Source organism: Podarcis bocagei (assembly GCF_964188305.1).
Source record: "Podarcis bocagei genome assembly, chromosome: 2".
NCBI lineage: Eukaryota > Metazoa > Chordata > Lepidosauria > Squamata > Lacertidae > Podarcis > Podarcis bocagei.
This window is the reverse complement of record NC_138126.1, coordinates 93125923-93146071: the sequence shown is the minus strand read 5'-3', so window position 1 is coordinate 93146071 and position 20149 is coordinate 93125923. Positions and strand designations below refer to the sequence as shown.

Here is a 20149-nt window from a genome sequence, read left to right as displayed (position 1 = left end):
TTCCTAGAGAGACAAGAAGCTGGTGCTTCCCGCCGCCCCCCACCTCCACTCTTAACCTCCCCCTCATGTGTCAGTCAGCTACCAGAATCTGGAAATGATTTTAAAATTCCTTCATATTATTCAAGGCAGAAGAATTACCAAAATTGTGCTCTAAGCAAAACAGCATTCTTGGGTTGCCAAGGCAGTAAACAATGGCTTTAGGAAATGCAATAAGACTTCAACATCTGTTTTGGAGCTGATATTTTAACCATTCTGTGTTTATTTTACATGCCTGGTTGGTGATCTCTGTCATACATCTGTGAAGCCAAAAACCAAGACAATGAAAGAGGTAGCAAGTCAGTTTGGAGCTCCAACTATAAGCCTGGTTTTCCATGCTGAGTTTTTAACATAAAAGTGCTTCTGGCTTTTGTCTTAAGTTTGTGAATGATAACATAGTTTAGCAAATCATGCTACCATTACAAGACTTTTTGCATACACCTAGGACAGTCATGAGTTTTAAAAGAACATCATTGTGCTTGACAGCTTTAGATAGAAAAGCACGAATATCCTGCACCTTCAATCTCATGTGGAACCTTAAAGGTTGCTGAAAATATCCTCCTGAAACAGTAACACCACTCAACAATAGCAGAAATACTAGATTAAGTAGCTGCACAGGTTAACCACAGGAAGTTGACTATCAGCCAAACTTCTCATGGCACCAAATGCATCATTAGCACCCATATTACATGGCCAGGATAGGAAACCCAACTGCTTCTCAGCAGCAGTTCTGACAGTCTCCCAGCTCCCAAGAAGAAAATGGGAGCTTTCTTTTCAGGGCCAACACAGCCATGGGAAAGGGATGATCTCCATCAGTACTGCAATGAGGTATGAAAGGGCTGAACATCTGCTTCCTACTTCTGCAATCCTGACAAAATCAGACATCACCACCTGCGCCTAACATCACTTTTTTAAAAACAAGCATGCGGGCATATTATCAGTATCAGCATCATGCTGTATGTAGTTCAGCCTTGATGGGTCTTTTTCCATAATGCACACCTAAATACACTTAAACTGGAATCCTAAACACAGTAGGGAGTAAGAACCATTTGGCAAAATCATACTGACTTCCAAGTAATTTGGAATTTGGAAAGACTTTCTCAGGGCAGCTGACACAGTGTAGTAAAAACAGTAAAAAATAATTTATATTCTCTTAAGATTTAGTTTAGAGTGCATTTTTTATAGCCTCATCCAAAGGAATTTGCACAGAGGAGCACATAAAGATTTATGCCACTGCTACTGAAGCACCATCCACTGCATGGCAATTGAGATAGAGGCAGACAACGCTGTTCCAGTTGCTATTGAATCTCTGAATCTCCATGTAGGATTGCTAGGAGGCTCCTCCCAACTAAGCCTGCAAAATAGCACCAGTTGCTACTAAGTACCCCCAGAGTGGGAACACAAGTGGCTATTTCTGTATCAGCACTTTGAGTAATCCCAGCATCGCTACAAGTCTGCCCTGTCAGACAAAGGTTTTGAAAATGTAAAGGTAGAGTCTGGACCCAGTTGCACTGAAAAACCTAATTCTGTACTGCACAGCAAGAAACGAAGCCATGCATGTTGCAATCAAGTTGACTTTGCAGTATCTCCTAGAAAGATTGCGTGAGAAGGCAGGCCCCTCATAAAACAACTCCCCTTGTTTGGCACATCAGTTGTCTGGTTTGGAGCTGGGAGTTTCACCTGAAATGTTGGTTGTTTTTTGACAAGGATGTGAGAGTTGGAAGTTATTTCTGAGACAGCGTTAGGACATCTTGCCTTCTTGTTGCTCCTAGCATCCATCCCTTTGCAAACAAAATGGACTTTGATTCATCTTCTACAAGAAGGCATAACTCCACTGTAACAACATCACTTCAGAAGTTGAATCTGTGAAAATCAGTCAAGCTTTATTAAAGCGTAGGCCCTAAAGATGTCCCTTGTGAAACAGAATGAAGCAGATACTAATGGGCATCTGTGCTAAATTTCAGTGGAGCAGGATCTAGTCTTGTAGCATAAGTTTTTGAAAGACTGCAGTTGTGAGGAAATATTCCCATAGTTATATTCAGTGGATCTCTGGGCCTATTTTCCCCTTTAATTCTTGCTTCTGTATAAACTTTTAGGTGGTGTACAGGGATAGGTAACACAGAGACCCCGAATGTTGAAAGAACTGAAACAACCTTACAATTCTATAATTCTATGAATTTTTTACTCTTCAGTTTCAGGTTTCTGCCAAGCATTCATGGATCAACAGAAGGTCCTATGATACTGAATTCTAAGATTATGGAGTGTACAGAACTGAGAAGTTAGTTACTTAACACTAGGCATTTTCAGCCCTCTGTAGCCCTACGTTATGTGGCTGTTAGAGGGTTGGCAACATACATTTCTGCTTAGGAAACCTATGGCAAAATATAGCAAGGTAACATGCAGGTGGTGACTGGAATCTTCTCTAGATTTCTGCTGAGCAAACTTTAAAAAGCTTATACTATTCAGTAGCCAAAGTTTATTGAATATTCTTCACTGTATTTGTTTTATATGTGTACCTTTGCGGAGTGGGTTCTGTGCAGAGCTGATGCACAGTCAGTTTGGACTGTGAAAATATATTGTGTGTAGTATAAAAAGGTGGAATCAAATGTGGAAACCAAAGGATAAAATGTATCTTAAGTGTTTTCTACAACAAATGGAAAGTGTGTGTTTTTTAGTCACAGAAGAGTTTAAGATGTTATTTATATATATATATATAGAAGTAAGGTGACCATTTATGCATCACCCCCCCAATTTGCATAACATTTACATTATGCTATTTTATATGTAGAGGTGCAGATTTAAAAAATAATAATTTTAATAGAAATGCAATGCATTTCACCTTAGTGGGGAGAACTGTGACCTGTGTGCCTGCTCAGTCGGTTGTCTAGGTTGGTAGCTATTGTCAAGCAACTTCAGGGGTTCTCCTTTCCTTTTTATGGTTATTTATCTTTAAAAAGGCATCTCTTCCAATAGAGGACTGTCCTCTGAAAAGTAGAACATGTGGCCACCCTATCAAGAAGTTATAGTCAGTTAGTCCTAGCTGGGGCCCTGTCCCCAAATCATCATCTTTTTATTGTCTCCAGATGAGGCCTCAGGCACTGTTTTTGGTTCTGAAAGCCTCAGTTTCTTGCTTTCTGCAAACATATAATTGTGTGGGAGGAAATACAAACAGTGCCGAATTCAAAATTGTAGATGAGAAGTGTGATTAAATTGTGTATGTATGACTTGCCGGAAATGCACTAGAAGTAAACAGGTTGGACAAGGAATGCAAAAAACATCCCTGCATCCCCTGGAAGTATCACATACATTGCTTGGGTTCTGAGCCTTTTGCAAGTGTTCTTACTCCAAAAATGATAAAATGATAGAAGCATCTTTTTTTAAGAGTAACATTTAGCAACTCCTGCATCTGAAAAGGGTATTTGGAGTTTATGTGGAGAGTCGAGTAAACTGTTCCACACAGCTCCATCCTGTATACCTTTCACTGCCTTGGGGCAAGCTGATTATATTAATGAGACTTCTGCACCTGCAAGTGATTTACTGGGTGTACGAAATGAAGACGCAGAAACTTCAGCCAAGTTATCCAGATTTCTGTGTCAGTGGCCCTGGCGTACACCCTAATGCCTTGATTTCTCTTCGTTTGCAGGAGCATTGCTGCTGGGGGGGATTCTCTACTCCTGGCAGTTCCCTCATTTCAATGCACTCAGCTGGGGGCTCCGCGAAGATTACTCCAGAGGTGGCTACTGCATGATGTCTGTCACCCACCCAGACATGTGCAGGCGGGTGGCTCTGCGGCATTGCCTCGCCTTAATTGGACTTTCATCACTGGCTCCCATCCTTGATGTCACCACGTGGACTTTCCCCATAATTTCTCTTCCCGTCAACCTGTACATTTCCTACCTCGGCTTTCGTTTCTACAGAGACGCTGACCGTGGCAGCTCCCGGAAGTTGTTTTTCTGCAGCTTGTGGCACTTGCCAATGCTCCTCTTGCTCATGCTGACTTGCAAGAAATCTTGGTACAAAAAGGACAACGAAAAGGAATCCTTGAGTTGAGGCATCATGTTGAAAAACTCATGTTACCTTTGTGATAACTATTGGCTTCAGAAGCTCCCGTTCAAAATGGCGTACATATTTCAGTTATCATGCAGCAGGGAGGTTTTCTGTTGATGTATTCAGAGAGAATATTTTGTGTCCAGTGAGCACTCTCTGTGATTTTTTTCAAATTAAATAATTTGATTTGGGACACACACATGACTCTTGGATTTGATTTTCGAATGTGAGATCCTTCCGTTGACTATACGGAGATGATGCTAAGATGCATGTTATATCTTAATAGCATACTGATGAAAGAACAAATCTCTATCTAATTCTTAAGGATGTATGGCAAGCCTGCTGAATCTAGTCTGGCAACAGTTCCCACAGGTGACTCATATGCATCTACACTTTTCCACACCAGAACAGGAGGATTAGCTTAACAATATGCAAAAATCGCTCTGCCCTAGTTCTAGGAGTATATTCTCATTCTGTATGGAAAGTGGAAGGGAGTAACAGTATTTGGAGCTGAAAGAAACCAGTAGGGAGTGTCATCCTCTCAGAGATGCTATTAACCTATGAGGGTGCCAAATTTCCACCTTTATTTAAACTTTTTCTGAATATGGTATAGACAGTTCATAAAGGAAAGATACAGAGAAGTTTGACTGGAGCCATTAAAAAGCTCTTAAAAAGGAAAAACAGCCATGACTACTTGAGAGAGAGCGAAAGAGAAAGAGAGAGAATGAATAATAAGGGGTACACATACATTTTGTGTGTGTGTATGTGCGCGCACACATGGAACATAAAGCCCCCAATGTATGTTTAAAGGCAGACCACCATGCAGAAATACATTGCTTTCCCATCAGCCAGGTCTTTACTCTGTACAAGCCCTCACCTCATCTCTGGTTACCAACTTAGAAGTCCTTTTGGCATTTAAGCGGATCATAAATAATAACCCTTAAAATAAAGAATGTTAGTACCTGGTAGGATTTGTAGTCAAAGCCATGGGGTTAGAAGGGCCCAACAGTTTGGGTAGCTCCAGGAATGACTCCTAGAACAAAAATCTGCCCATTGACTGGAAGTGTACAGCTCAATTCTTGGTTTTCTGACAATCGGCCTGCTTGAAAGGAAACAAACTTATGCCCAGCAAATTTCCACCCCATCAGACCTTTGACAACTTTCATGCCATCCTACTTTCATAGCAGCCTTTTTGCTACTAGGTTATGATTGCCATCCTCCATCCAGGAAGGAGCTATTCGTTGTCTGAATTTCCGTTTCCTAGAAGTGCCTCCGACTCTTATTTCCTCCAACACATCATCAAGCAACCCTGATGGAAATGGAAATACAGAGCGGATGGAATCAGCTCAGTCTGGCCACGGAGAAAACATTTTGAACCAATCTGAAACAAGGAAATAACCTTCAGGGTGTAACTACTGTGGCTGAACAACCACAGAAACAGAAGCTTGTTCACTTTATATGCCAATCTTGTTTATGGCTTCAAGATGCTAGGTTAGTTGCGTATAGTTTATTGCATTCTTTTAACGCTAGCTTTTATATCATAGTTTTTCATGTTTCCACTACTTTCAAAAAGAATATTCAAAGCACAACGATCATCTTCCTTTCATCACATACACCCCACCAAATAATTTAAGTTCATTTGGAATGTGAAGGTTTATTGGAATATATGTGAGATCAAGGTGCCTTTCTTGGAGATAGAGGGACCTAGCATAGAACAAGGACAAAACTGTTGTTATTTTACCTACTTGCATTGTTGTCTAATTGCAGGGAATGGAGAGTTACCAGAAAACATTTGGGATGTCTGAATGAATAATTTGTAGGTGAGAATTGTAGGTGAGAACTGAGGGCATCATGGCAATTAATTCACAATGCTACTCTGATCTATATTTGCAAGAATGAGTTGAAGAGAACCTGCACAACCAATTTGACTGTCATATATACAGGTTGATCTACTTCCCCACAGATACATACACACACATCTTCAGAACACAATAGTACTATTAAAAGTACAATTCTGTATGTGTCTACTCAGAAGTAAGTCCTACTGAGTTCAGAACTTCCACACAATTCAGACCACTGCTGAACAAGCTGTAGAAGAGGTCGTACAAAGAAGACAACTAATTTATTTGGCACGATTTCATGAATCCAGACCAAGCTCCCACTTAAATCAGTGGCATGACTTGTCTACTTGCAATGCTTTCAATGGGACCAAAGTAGGCTGGATCTAAACTATTGTGACCAGAAGGCAGTCAAATCCATGGGGTAAGGGCTCAAAGGTTTTGGGTAGGCCCAGGAGTGACTCCTAGCGCAAAATCTGGCCATTCACTGGAAGCATACAGCTCACCTCTTGTTTTTCTGACAACCAGCCTTCTTGAAAGGAAATAACTTCTGCCGGACTAATTCCCATTCTGCCAGTGTTAGATTCTGCTATAAATTCATAAGGAACAAGTTCTGGCTTCCAACTGCAATAATACTAGCCTAACTTACTGGATTATTTTAAGAATTGCTGAAATAATGTATGTGACGTACTCTCGACAATCTAAAATACTAAAGAAATACATGCTAATGCTGCGATCCTATGCTTACTTGCTGAGATTAATCTCTCAGTAGGGCTTGCTTCTAAGTAGCAGGGGTTTCCAATGAAGAACGAATGAATAACAGAAACACGGGTCCTCTCAAATACAACTAATTTCATTGTTCCAATATGGAGTTGTCTTGCTTCCACTATCAGTTTTGCTAATAAAGCTTTCCTTGGCCTGGTTGTCTTTATGCGCATAGATTCCCATGAGATCAAGGTTGTGGGCAGGCAGGGGAAGCATAGGAAATACCACGCCGGATCAAAACATCATGTTATCCATTTTGAAACTGCAACAGATTTCTTCCTTTCTCTGTTTTAAAGTGTAGCCAGTGATTGTGTGTGACTTTGTGCAACCACACCTTCAATCCAGAGTGGTTTTTTTCTGAATTTGAAAAGAGCTGTAGGATAATGGGCAATTGTGTCCATGACCCTTTTTCTTTCCCAGTAAACCATTAGAGATTGCCACCTGGCCAGTTTTTTTCTGCCACCTGATTGCTTTTCTAATACTGAATCGATGACAGTCAATGGACAGCTTCTAAATGTGCATATATTTATATTAATGAAATACCATAATGCACCAGTGGCTATTATTTTGTTTTCCTCAGGGGTAGGAGAAGACTCCTGATCACAGAAGTGAGAAAATGGGAAATTATTGATCTGATCTACCATTGCTTGAGGGCCTGTGGCCATTAATATTCCCAGAAACCAGCTTTTGATACTCAAAGCTGGGAACTCATGTAATCATGTGTTACCTGGCTCTACCATGTTTTTCATCTTTTTAAATGATTCTAAACAAGGAGATGGAAGAGGTGGAGGTAGAATAAGCACACACCTTGCCCTAGTAACTCCCAAAAGTCCAACATCTCAGTCACCCGAGCATCATATCCCATTGTAACAAATGTCCAGAACAGCAGCTGTGATAGCCTGTTGCAGCGAAAACAACTGTGGTTTGTGGCAGGCTAACGACTTAATTGATTATGGCACAAGCATTGTGTGTACCACAATATACACCTCTGTGAATCTGATTGCTACGAACTCGGCCTCACAATTCATTTGAAGGGCATATGGAGTGGACAAGCCAGTTGCTCAAGACATCTCTCGGAGGTGGATTTAGGGCAGCATGACCAGTTCCCCCACATAGGGCACTGAGCCAAGGCAATGCCTTCCTGCCTACTTCCCAAAGCCTAGAAAGCACTCAGTTCGGGTTGGAGACGTAACAGTTCTGGCAGGGTCCTAGAGTCTCCTTCCTTCTCGAAGCCTAGTTAGCACTTGCCCTGCTTTGAGAGGGATGAAGAAGGGCTCTAGGACCACGCTAGAGCCCTCATGCCTCCTTCCCATAGCCCAGTGCCTTGTTTACTCTGCTTTGGGAAAGCAGTGTGAAGGCTGGGAGGAGGCGTCAAATTTGGGTCTCACTTGGGGCACCATATTACCATTTCTCTTGCCTGTTTTCTTTTGAAGAAAGAAGACATTCCTCGTTGTTTTGTTTTGTTTTTTGAAGGAAGGTCAAGATGTGGACACTGCAAGAATGACTTAACACTTTGCTGGGGCGGTTCCACCGGGTTTGGTTTTCATTTATTTGAAAGGCTGCATGTTTTCAACAGAACAAGGCATCAAGACGGATGTGAGGCAATCATCCTTCCAAATGTTCCCAACTAGAAGACAGGATTGTACTGGAAGCAAGGGAAATGGTTATAAGAGGACATCAAACATTAAGTTATCTGGATTTATTTAAGTTAAGTTGGGAGCAGCGGGGTATTATGTCTTACAGTGGAAAATAATAAAATGAAACTCAACAAAGAAAAGCATTAAGCATGACACATTGGAAAGAAATGGCAAATGTATAATTACCAAACTGGGGAGACGATTGTCTGGGCTCCAGCATTACCAAGAAGGAATAAGAAGGAATGAGAGTCTATCTGAAGCTGAGCCAGCAACGTAGCATTTCTTACAAGACAACAGACACTACTTGAAGCTGTATTAACAGCATCTTCAGCTTGCCAGACGGGAGGGGGTAATAGTCTTGTTTTATTTGGCACTAAGTAGGTCTCCAGTGCAGTATTGTGTCCAGTTGTGGTCACCACTTTTAAAGACGGATTAGACTAAACTGAAAACGATTCTGAGGGAAGCAACAAAACTGACACTTTGGAATGCATGACACAGGAGGGGGGAAACTGTAGAAACTTGTCGTGGTTAGTTAGCCTAGAGGAAAGAAGGGTGGATGGAAAGAAATGATAGCAGCTCTCGGGTATCTAGACATGCAGGGAAGGAAAACCTGGAGCAGCTCCTCCCCAAAGGCCCACTTCTGACTGAAGTGGTAAGCCAACATCTGCGTTGCCCTGCTTTGAATTGCAGGTGAGGGCTGACAGTTGTGCCAGTGGTATAGTGGCATCATGCACAGTGCAACCCAGATTCATGTTCTGGCAGGTGCATGCCTTTCTGTCTCTTTGGAGAAGGAGTGTCACTCTGTTGTAGAGCACCTGCTCTGCATGAAAAAAATGTCATTGGCACCTCCATTTAGAGCTGGGGAAAACTTCTGACTGAAGAGACATTGCTAGTTGGTGTAGACAATCATGGGCTAGATCAGGCATGTCCAAAGTCCATTTTGGGTGCCTAATTCAGCCCGCCGGTCAGTTTAATCCGGCCCCTGTGGCAGTTAATTTCCTGGGGTAAAATCCTCAAGAACGTCAATCCTAAAAAAAGATTAAAAACTTTGGGCAGCCCTTTGGTCGGCCCTCACGGCCCTTAACTTCATCAAATCTGGCCCTCTTTGGAAAAGGTCTGGACACCACTGGGCTAGATAGACCAATGAATTGACCTGTTATAAGGCAGCTGTGTTTCATAACTGCATATTTCTCCATCAGGAAGATCCAGAAAACTAGATGTCAAAGAGAAATCTTCTAGAACATCCTTCTGCCCAACATACTAGTTTTCTATGAGTAGAAAACTTTTCTTTCTTTCTTTCTTTCTTTCTTTCTTTCTTTCTTTCTTTCTTTCTTTCTTTCTTTATTCCAACTCAAGTGGCACTGTCAAGACACAGGTTTAAAACCTCAGGGAAACAAGGACATGAGGGAAGCACTGAAAGGACAAGAGGCATCAAATTAAAGTTTCAGCAGAGCTGAAATCAGGTGACTACCTTCCTAACTGTAAGAAGTGGGCCACAGAATAAGTTAACTGTGGAAGTTGGGCAGTTTATTTCTGGAGGCTTTTAAAGGGAGGCTCCATGAGGTCAGCTCTTGTGGTTCTATGCACTGGCATTCTTATAGATCCCCCAGGGGAAATGATACATTGCTAGGCTTTCAAATTAAGAGCTCATTCTAATGCCCTGTTTCTTTCTTGCCACTTAGTTATGGCTAGAAAAAAACTTTTGCCCAAAGCACACCAATTTATACAGTGGTGCCCCGCAAGACGAATGCCTCGCAAGACGAAAAACTCGCTAGACGAAAGGGTTTTTCGGTTTTGCGTTGCTTCGCTAGACGAATTTCCCTATTGGCTTGCTTCACAAGACGAAAACGTCTTGCGCTTTTTTTTAAAAGCCGCTTGAAGAGGCGCAGTTGCGACGGACTGTGCTTCGCAAGACGAAAAACATCGCAAGACGAAAAGACTCGCGGAACGAATTATTTTCGTCTTGCGAGGGACCACTGTATAACATAGGTATAGATGATAGATTAGATAGATAGACAGATAGACAGATGATAGATAGATAGATAGATAGATAGATAGATAGATAGATAGATAGATAGATGATAGATAGATAGATAGATGATAGATAGATGATAGATAGATAGATAGCCTTTTTCCCAAATTGGACTTACGACATTTAAAATAATTAAATGCACAGGAATAAAAACAAATTAGTTAAAAACAATAGATTTGTTGATGTTGATGTTTTGAAGGTAACATGCTGGTCTTGCAGGGAGGGATTTTAAATGAAACATTTAAGTGAGCAAGTTTCCATTCATCAGAGGGCTGTGAATGGTTTCCCTGGCCCACTTCAAAAGACCGGGGCAGTGTGTCCGCTGGGGTACAACTCATTCAGGGGCACTACAGGAGATGTGAAAACATCTGCTCAAGTCAGGCCGGCGTCTTTCAGGACTGTTTTCCCCTTGCTAATAATTGTCTGTGTTCTGTCATCTAGAAAGGGGACTTTGTATGTTGTCTCCCAGGTATTCTAATGCTAATTTGTTTAGTTAAAAAGAGAGGAGGCTAAACAGATGTGAGCCATTTGGTTAGGTTGTAGTTCATTTGTTAGAAAGTGCAAAGGCTTCTTGGGAGGATATTAAATATTACCTTAGCTATTCATGAACACTTCATATTTCAAGAGAGGGAGGGCGGCAGGGATTGCACTCAATAAATCAAGCTTTTTAAAAAAAAAAAAAAGAATGATGGAAAAAGGCAAACATTTGATAAATCTATGTCATTATGCCTGCAGATCAAAGGGCTTTACATATGTATTTATGCAAGTGGCAACCTAGGAGACAATAATAACAAACATAGATCTCCGGCGGCTTTGCGAAAATAAAAATTAGCCTGTTCTAATCTGTAATTATCTGGGAAATGTGCAAGGCAGGGGGTTGCTGGCTGCAGGAGTGTTTCAGCTTGGTAAAACCAAAGGGATGAAACTGCTTCCACTCAGTTGCCAAATCCCAGGAAACACCGAAACTGGCAAATGTTGCTAAGCACAATGCATATAGTTTGGGGTAGTTAGATGTCTGTCACTACATTGTACTAGTATTTTTGAGCAAAATATAAATGGGGCTGGTTTAATAAATAGGAAATCTAATGTGCTTTTAGAATATTTGCAAATATAACATAATCAGGCCAGAATCTTATGCCCATTTACCTGAGATTGTCCAGTGTTTATTATTCCTAAGCAGACATGCAAAAATAGCCAGCTATAAGTCCCTCTCTTGAGTTTTGTGTGCTGTTGATATGAGATAGAAATCAGAAGAGAGTCATTTTTTAATCAGTTGTACTCTATGAGCCGGGTTTGCATTCCATGTGATTTTAAGCAACAGCAACAACAGGCTTCAGATGTTAAAGTACTTCTCGATTATGCCTGTAGAATCTCTGCCCAATCTTAGGCTTTACAGCAGCCTTCCTAAATCTGGTGCCTACAAAATTCCATCGGCACCATATATATATAGTGGTACTTCGGGTTACATACGCTTCAGGTTACAGACTCCGCTAACCCAGAAATAGTGCTTCAGGTTAAGAACTTTGCGTCAAGATAAGAACAGAAATCGGGCTCCAGCAGTGCAGCAGCAGGAGGAGGCCCCATTAGCAAAAGTGGTGCTTCAGGTTAAGAACAGTTTCAGGTTAAGAACGGACCTCCAGAACGAATTAAGTACTGAACCCAAGGTATCACTGTAGCACAGTTGGGCTAGCTGGTACTGACGAAGGTTGCTTTACATTATGATCCTATGCAAATCAGAAGTCCCACAAATTTCAGTAAATATAACAATGGCAGTTTGATCCTCCACTTGTTGACTTGGAAGCGACTCTCACCGTTTTATATCTTCTCGTAATCAATGGGCTTCCTTCCTCAATTCTAGAAAAATAATAGAAGGGAACAAAAGGGTCAGCTAGTCCAACCCTCTGCAACGCAGGACTCTTTTGCCCAACATGGGGCTCGAACCCACGACTCTGAAATGAAGAATCTCATGCTCTACCAACTGAGCTACATAAGTCCTCATAACTTTTGATGCATCAGTTCCAGTGTAAATAGTTAATGAATACGGAAAAGATCCATCAGTTTGATTGGCCCAAACATTAAAAGTTCATAAAAGGGCATCGTTCTCTCTGTCTGTCTGGCTAGAGTGAACACACTGTGTATTTGTGCTCTAAAAAGAGAAATGGAAGTGAAGGACTTTATTTATTTATTTATTTATTTATTTACTTACTTACTTACTTACTTACTTTTCTTCCTTGTTTGATGCAACCACAATTGTTCTCTGTGTCTTTCCATTCCCCAGCACTGTTTCAGATATTCCAGCCATTCAATTTCTACCTCTTCCCTCGAGCAATGTCCACACTCCATCCATCTCACTAAAAAATAAAAAAATAAAAAGTTCTTTGACATCCAGCCCACATTTTTTCTTGACTCAACTCTGTCATGTCACTCCTACTCATCTCTCCTTGGAGCACTGGAAAACACTCCTCCCCATTCAAGCCAAATGGCATTGAGCCAGCAAAGAACGGTGTTTGCAGAAAGAGGGATTAAAACTTTAGGGGCAGGTCAGGGCAAAAAAAAAAAAAAAAAGTATAATGACTTCCGGTTTCTTGGGAGAAGAAATGGAGCTGACTGGGTGTTTATGACGGAGAATAAGAGTACACCCCGAACCCACTCAGCCAATGAAACCCAAAGGAGGGAGTTGTGTTACAGCATGAAAATGATTCCCTTTGGCTGAACATGGCAACATTTCAAAATGAAGTTAGGCCTGATTTACACATTACAGTCATAAGACTATGGAGACTGCTTGAAATTGCTCCACTACTTGGCTGATACAACCACAGAGCTGAAGCAAAAATTAAAATGACAAACACCCTGAAATTCTGATATGAAACTAAAAGCCGCAAGTGGTGTGGAATGGCCACAGAAATGGGGAAACAAATTCACTCTCTCCATGCATCTCTGTGATGCCCACTTGTTTCTGCTCCCCAAAATGACCACATTGCAATGTGCATTGGAACTGGGACCTGTTGGTCACAAAGGGGAAAGCTATTAGTATGCAATTTTCAGTTCAAATGTCCAAAAGGAGTTCTAATGCTATGATGAAAATGGAGTATTGAAGAAGAAGAGGAGTTTGGATTTGATATCCCGCTTTATCACTACCCAAAGGAGTCTCAAAGCGGCTAACAATCTCCTTTCCCTTCCTCCCCCACAACAAACACTCTGTGAGGTGAGTGGGGCTGAGAGACTTCAGAGAAGTGTGACTAGCCCAAGGTCACCCAGCAGCTGCATGTGGAGGAGCGGAGACACAAACCCGGTTCACCAGATTACGAGTCTACCGCTCTTAACCACTACACCACACTGCCAGCCCACTGATTCAATCCAGGACAACAGCCACATAGTAGCTGAAACATAGATATCAGCCCTTGTTCTACCAGAATCAGAGCAAATGCTGCTCTGTTTTTAAGCAAACCCAGGGCTAGGACAGCTCATTTTGAAAGGGAATTAGTTTCATTTCCATTTCATGCCCTCCAAAAGGAAATTCAGTCCAGTTCAAGTTTGCCTCCTTCAAAAAAGAACTAATTTGATTTGAGTTCAATTTGCAATTCATTCATGTGGTACTCGGCATTTTCTCCAGCTAAAGTTTAAAATATAGTTAAGCAAACTAAGAAACCATCTGAACGCACATGGAGTGTAATGTGAATAATGTTGTCATTTATTTTCCCAGTGATTGTACTCTTTCAGGTTAAACAGCAGCATCAGTTCTCAGATACTGTTGGTACAAATAGTAGGCACAGTGGCTGCAGTCAAACACAAGAGTTAAGTGTGATGAAACGTGTGTGTGTGTGTGTGTGTGTGTGTGTGTGTTGAACTGAATTTAAAATTACCCAAAGTTCCACCACAATAGGAACTTAATTCACATTCAGTTCACCCAGAAATTATAAGAACTTTCAGATGTAATTTAGAGATTTTTTGAATTAATTCAGTAAATTAGTATGAATTAGCTCATTCCAGGCGCACTAGGCTGTTTAGATCAACATATGAAAGGAAATAATGTCAGAGGCACTTTGTCTCATACCCATTCTTAAGAGCATTGAGAGTAGGTCCAAATGCATATCAAAAGAACAACAGTACAGCTCACTCCAGGGATGGATTGGGGAAGCCAGGAGATGTAGAGGGCTACAAAATGTGGGTGGTAATAAACTCCAGCTCACTTACTCAGTCCTTGGCTGGGGCTGCTGAGTAAATGATTCCTGACCTGAGACTCCCTTTTTCTCTCTTTCTTCCACTGGCTGGAGGAACATGAGGGTATGTGAGGGGTGTGACTATAGGCCCAGGACTTTTCTCAGTTAAGACACAAACCGCCATTAGTGTGAAAGGGGGAAAACCACATTCACATTCTAATAACAAAGACATGAGACAAAAGATGCAAATAATTAGCTGCCAATTCACTCTTTAACATGTTGAATCAAACAGCCACCATAAGTAACATTCAGACTAGGTCAAATCCTACAGAAAAGACTAAATAAAGTGCAGTCTTGCCAATCAACCCTATCTAAGCAAACAAATACAAAGTCATGTCAACCTCTTTCTCTTTATTGGTCCAGATTGAGATTTTATGTTAGCCACTTGGAGACTGAGGAAAGAACTGGAGATAAGGGGAGGGGGAGCAACTAATAATCTACTATAGATGGTAATTAGGCTCTGAACTTCCATGCCTACAAAAGACTCATAAATTGTGAAAGACAAGCTGCATCATTCCTCAAGTGACCGGGGAGCCCAGGTCCATCTGTGTACCACACACAACCCAAAAGAATGGCCGCATGAAGAATGGGACTGTTCTTACATACACAACATGGAAGTTGGAACCAGTTTGCTGCATGATCCCCAGGCATCATTACTCAGAAGTAAACCTCACTGAGTTCAAGGAGACCTACACCCTTGTAAATGTGCTCACAACTGTAGCCTTAAATTATTTTAACATGTCTTTTTGCACCAGACCTCAACTGGGATCAAATACACAGATCAGTTGCAACTCAATCCATCTGCAGCGTGAAAGTTTTCTAACCACATATTTTTCTTGTTGCACAATTTGAGATTTGATGATGCCCAATTTGAAAAGCCTTGATTCAATCAGAGGCATTTTATTTAATTTTTTTTTAAAAAAAATATTAAAGCTTTTCTTGGTTTACAAAAGTACATGCCTTTTTCAGGCTGTACAGTCTTTCTTACAAATCAGTTACATTTGTTGTGAGACATTAGTGTTGAGTACAGTATAAGGGTGGGGAGAGGAGGGATGGTGAGGCTTATATTCTTTTATATTTTATATTCTTTTATACAGTGTACATGTGGGGTTTTGTGTCAGCATCAACGGGGTTGGTTCCCTTTCTATTTGTTTATTACACATCCTTGCTAGTGAGAGGTTTTGGGGGGCAGGGTGTGGTTAGTTGTCTGTGGCTGGCTGCAGTGGGGTTTGATTGCATTTGTGAGGGGGGGAGGTTTTGTTGGGTCAGGTAAACTAGATTGCTTTATATGCTGTTAGTGGAGTCTTGTTGTTGTCTTGTTGGGCTGTGTATGTGAATGGGGTGAAGGTGTCCACTTCTATTTGTCCCCATGACAGTTTCAGTTTATTGGTTAGCTTTTCTGGTAAGGCCGTTTCCCATACAATCCGATACCATTGGTCCTTGTTTACTCCTGACAGGCCTCTCCAGTGTCTGGCTATGAGCCTTCTGGCTGCTGAGAGATGGTGGGTTATAAGCTCTGTATAATGTGAGTGGTCATTATGATCTTGGAAGATGTTCAGTAGGGCCAGTTCTGGGGTGAGTTCTAATACCTATTTAGTTCTTTTGCATATCTCTTGTAGGACTGCTGTCCAGAAGGGTTGAATATACAGTGGTACCTCGGGTTACATACACTTCAGGTTACATACGCTTCATGTTACAGACTCTGCTAACCCAGAAATAGTACCTCGGGTTAGGAACTTTGCTTCAGGATGAGAACAGAAACCGTGCTTTGGCGGCACAGCGGCAGCAGGAGACTCCATTAGCTAAAGTAGTGTCTCAGGTTAAGAACACTTTCAGGTTAAGAACGGACCTCCAGAACGAATTAAGTACTTAACCCGAGGTACCACTGTATTGGGCAAGCCTTCCTGAACTTTTCTAGAAAAAATGAAATGGACCTCTTCTGTCACTTCCTGCCTCTTGGAGATGATGTGATTGGCTCCCAATGCTTCCAGGCAAAGAAAGAAGGCAGAAGGGGATTCCACATGCCCCAATAAACTCCTGGAATAAAGCTGCCCTCCAAGTGGCCCATCTAAATAAGAGCCCTGGCCCTTTTCTACAGAGAGAAGTTACAGGAAAGGATCCAGATGCTGGCAGGGAAATCTGTTAAATGGTGACGGGAGGGTTATCCTCCCAAAAGCCAAAAGGTGTATGTCATCAGGGCTAGTTGAAGCTCTGGGGAATTGGCCTGGAGTCTCTGAAAAGTCTCTGTGCCTGCAGCCTGTGCAACAGAGCCAGGGCGGAGGAAGCCTTTGCATTGCACTGGGAGTCTGTTAGCCATGAATCATTCCTGGGGGGGGGGGGGGATGGAAGGAGCCAACTTGCACAGCCCCTAACCAGATCCCCAGTGAATTTCACAAACTGTCCACAAGGCCAATATTATTTTCTATAAAGGCAATATTGTAAAGAACACAGTACTCACGTCCACTTGCTGTAGCAAAATAAAGATCATCCCCCCCTCCAAGCCCAAGCAGGGTGAGTTTGCTGCTAAGGAACGGGACCTGCAATTTGACTTCAGAACACACCCACCCACCACTGCCACATTCATCCCAGGCTACAAAGCGCTGCTTGGCCGGGGACTGGGCTGGGCTTGACTTTCCTGCCGGAAAAGAAAGCCCAGCTGCTGATCTGCAAGGCTGTAACTGATCTACCCCGGGAGGCCTCTCCGGAGTGCCGTTCCGTGCACACACACACCCTTTCCCAGTATCTCAGAACCACTCCGGAGGAAAATGCGAGAGAATCTCTGCTTCGTTTTTCCCACCCGCAGAGAGTGTTGAAACTGGCTCAGGAACGCCTGTTCGTTTTGTGTTGACGGCCAGGAGATGAGATGAGCTGAACCAAACTGAAGAGGTCCCTTCCTCCTCTGGAAGCTGCCTTGTGTGAGTCTCTACGGACTGATGACGCTGCCAGCATCGTCATGCATTGGGAATGACTCCTGGCAGGACCGGTGCGATCAAACGGTGAGGCGCGCAAATTCTGGCGCGGAAGCAAGGCCCTCCCCTTTGACACCAAAGTACTGGGAGCGAAAGCGCTCCCCAGCTATTCCCAGGAACACATTTCGGAAGAAAAGGCGCTTTCGTCCTTACGATTCTGTGCACAGTTACTTGGGAATAAGCCCCGTTGCGATCAGTGAGGTTTCCTTGCAAGGAAGCGCTCGCAGACCTAAAGGCTGAAGTGATGGGCAGCAGCAAGGGTTGCCATATTTTGAAGAGCAAAAAAGAGGACACATGATTTGCCGACTTCTACTTTTAACTATGGATCGCTATGACGATTCTACCACGGAAGAGAGGACATGCCCTGGAAAAAGAGGACCTATGGGACCCCGAGGATCATCTAATCCAACTCCCTGCAATTATTATTATTTTATATATTTATTAAATTTATATGCCGCTCTTCCTCACAAGATCTCAGGACGCTTCACAGAGTAAAGTACAAGATAAAAACACAGGTAAATAATTTAAACAAAAACAGCAAAACAATAACTCCCCTTCCCACATAATATAGCAATGCAGGAATCTCAACTATATCTAAGATTTAGGCACGTTTGCTGAACAGCTGCGATCTTGTGCACGTTTGTCCACAACTCAGTGGCGCTTACTTCTGAGTAAAGGTGCCTAGGATCAGGCTGGGTAGGTACCACCACCGCTGCTGCCTGGGACGTGGTTTTAAGACCGCGATCTTCCAGGGAACTGACTTGCACTGAAATCTGTAAGCGCCACCCTCAAGTGCCAAGCGGTGTCCACGTCAGTGAATAGCTACCAGCCCTTCTTGTTTCGCCAGCAACGCCTCTTCTGTCACTTATCCGTAAACCCGCACTCCAAGACATTTCACCCGCAAATTGTTCGGGTCTTTCCGCACTTACTAGTCACATTGGCAACGTTGCACTTTGAGCCAATGTTTTTAAGAGTGAATTCGGAGCTGTCCGTCTGCACCTTTGGTCCCATGTGGCTGTTATGGGAGAATGAGGGGAGGTTTTCTCTTCCACACTAATGGTCGGCTGTGCTCAAGTTGGGGAAAGTTCTGGGTCTGTAGTCCCACCACCTCGTGTTCCTCCAGCCACCAGGAGCTATGAGCATTTCGTGGGAATAACTTTTTAGCTTTGCTTATATATAATGCCTAGTATTACTGGAATTCTAACCGCATGGGAGGTTAGAAGAAATGTCCGTCTGAGCTACTACCCGAACTCCCTTCCCTACTTGCCATGTCTCTCCTCCCAACTGAAGGACTGGCACAGGAAAGTAGCGCAAAGCAGACGACTGGAAACCACACGCACCCATCCAATTTCCCCACAGAAAGTGAGCTGGTGCTTGTGCACATGCCACCCTAAAGAAAATATTGAGGATCCGTTCCAGATCTTTGACAGGTGTCAGATGGCGGGGAGGGAAGAAAAAGCGTCCTTTTGAGGAAGATATTCCGGAATAGTAGCGGAATAATGACGACGTCGTGTGGCAACACGCCAAAACATCGAAAACAGCAACAACCCCATAAAGTGCGTGTGTAGAATGGCCCTTTATTTTTGCACAAAGCCCCTCCAATGCCGACGAAGTTTTGCGCAAACTTGTGCGCAAACCCTTTCGCGTATCCAGACGCATCCCTGACGCCCAAATGTCGATTCTGAATACCTGCAAGTCTTTCATACATTCACCCTGCACTCAAACATGATCTCTCTTTCACATACACACGCACAGCTTTTTCCACAGGCTCAGTATTTTAAAAATAAAAATAAAGTCGGGGGGGGGGGGGAGAGAGAGAGGAGAGGAATTTCTCAATCGTTTCCTTCGAAAAACCCCAAGAAATTAAAAGTCAGTTTTCCTGCCCCGGAAGGGAAGAAGCAAGATTAGGCAAGGAGACTCTCGGTGTCCTTATGAGTGAGGGAGCTGTGCAGATTTGGATCAACGGATTCCATTTCTCTTTGATCTCCTCATTTTGAAAGGATCTTAATGAATAGTGATCTTCTGGGGCTCCTCATCCCCTTGTGTTCTTTGAGTGGAGATGCCTCTTTCGCCATCCCCCCACTTTTAAAGGATTATTGTCAAGTTCCTGAGAAACTGAGGACTGCTGGACAATGAAATACAAATCTCTTCCCATTCCTCGAAAGAAAGCGAAGTGTTTTTTTCTCCTAAACAGGCTGGGGAGGGGAGCGGACCGGAGCTGCAATCCCGATCGCCACGGCTGGGGAGTCAAATCCCATTGAGATAGTGGGATTTAGGGCTGGGCTAATACGCTGAGGATTGCAGCTAATGTGAAAATTAGGAACACCTTTGGGGCATCTTGAGAATGGAGTTAAATTGAGCGAAAGATTGGTGTGTGGTATTTGGAGGTGCGGGGAAACAAGGATTGGTTTCTTCATTCCGGAGCGCACTCTTGGAATTTCTTTCCAAGACTGAAATCGTTAGAATATCCTGAAAGAACTTCACTTCGCTGGGGTTTTCATTTGAGAGTGTCTGTTCGTGATTACCAGCTTCTGTCGACTCAGTTGGAAAGTTCACGCTTGCCCCCCCCCCACCCTCTCCAAGCTTTGGCGACACATAAAATTTC

At 42.7% G+C, this 20149-nt stretch overlaps 1 protein-coding gene across 1 annotated transcript in view; it reads left to right on the top strand.

Moving 5' to 3' along the window:
- COX10 (cytochrome c oxidase assembly factor heme A:farnesyltransferase COX10) overlaps positions 1–4282 on the top strand; it is a 93520-nt gene extending 89238 nt beyond the window's left edge. The window contains exon 7 of the mRNA XM_081183862.1: positions 3680–4282. Within this exon, the coding sequence (XP_081039988.1) occupies positions 3680–4086 (407 nt within the window). The 3' untranslated portion in view covers positions 4087–4282. The remainder of the gene's footprint in view (positions 1–3679) is intronic.
- Positions 4283–20149: the final 15867 nt, after the last annotated feature.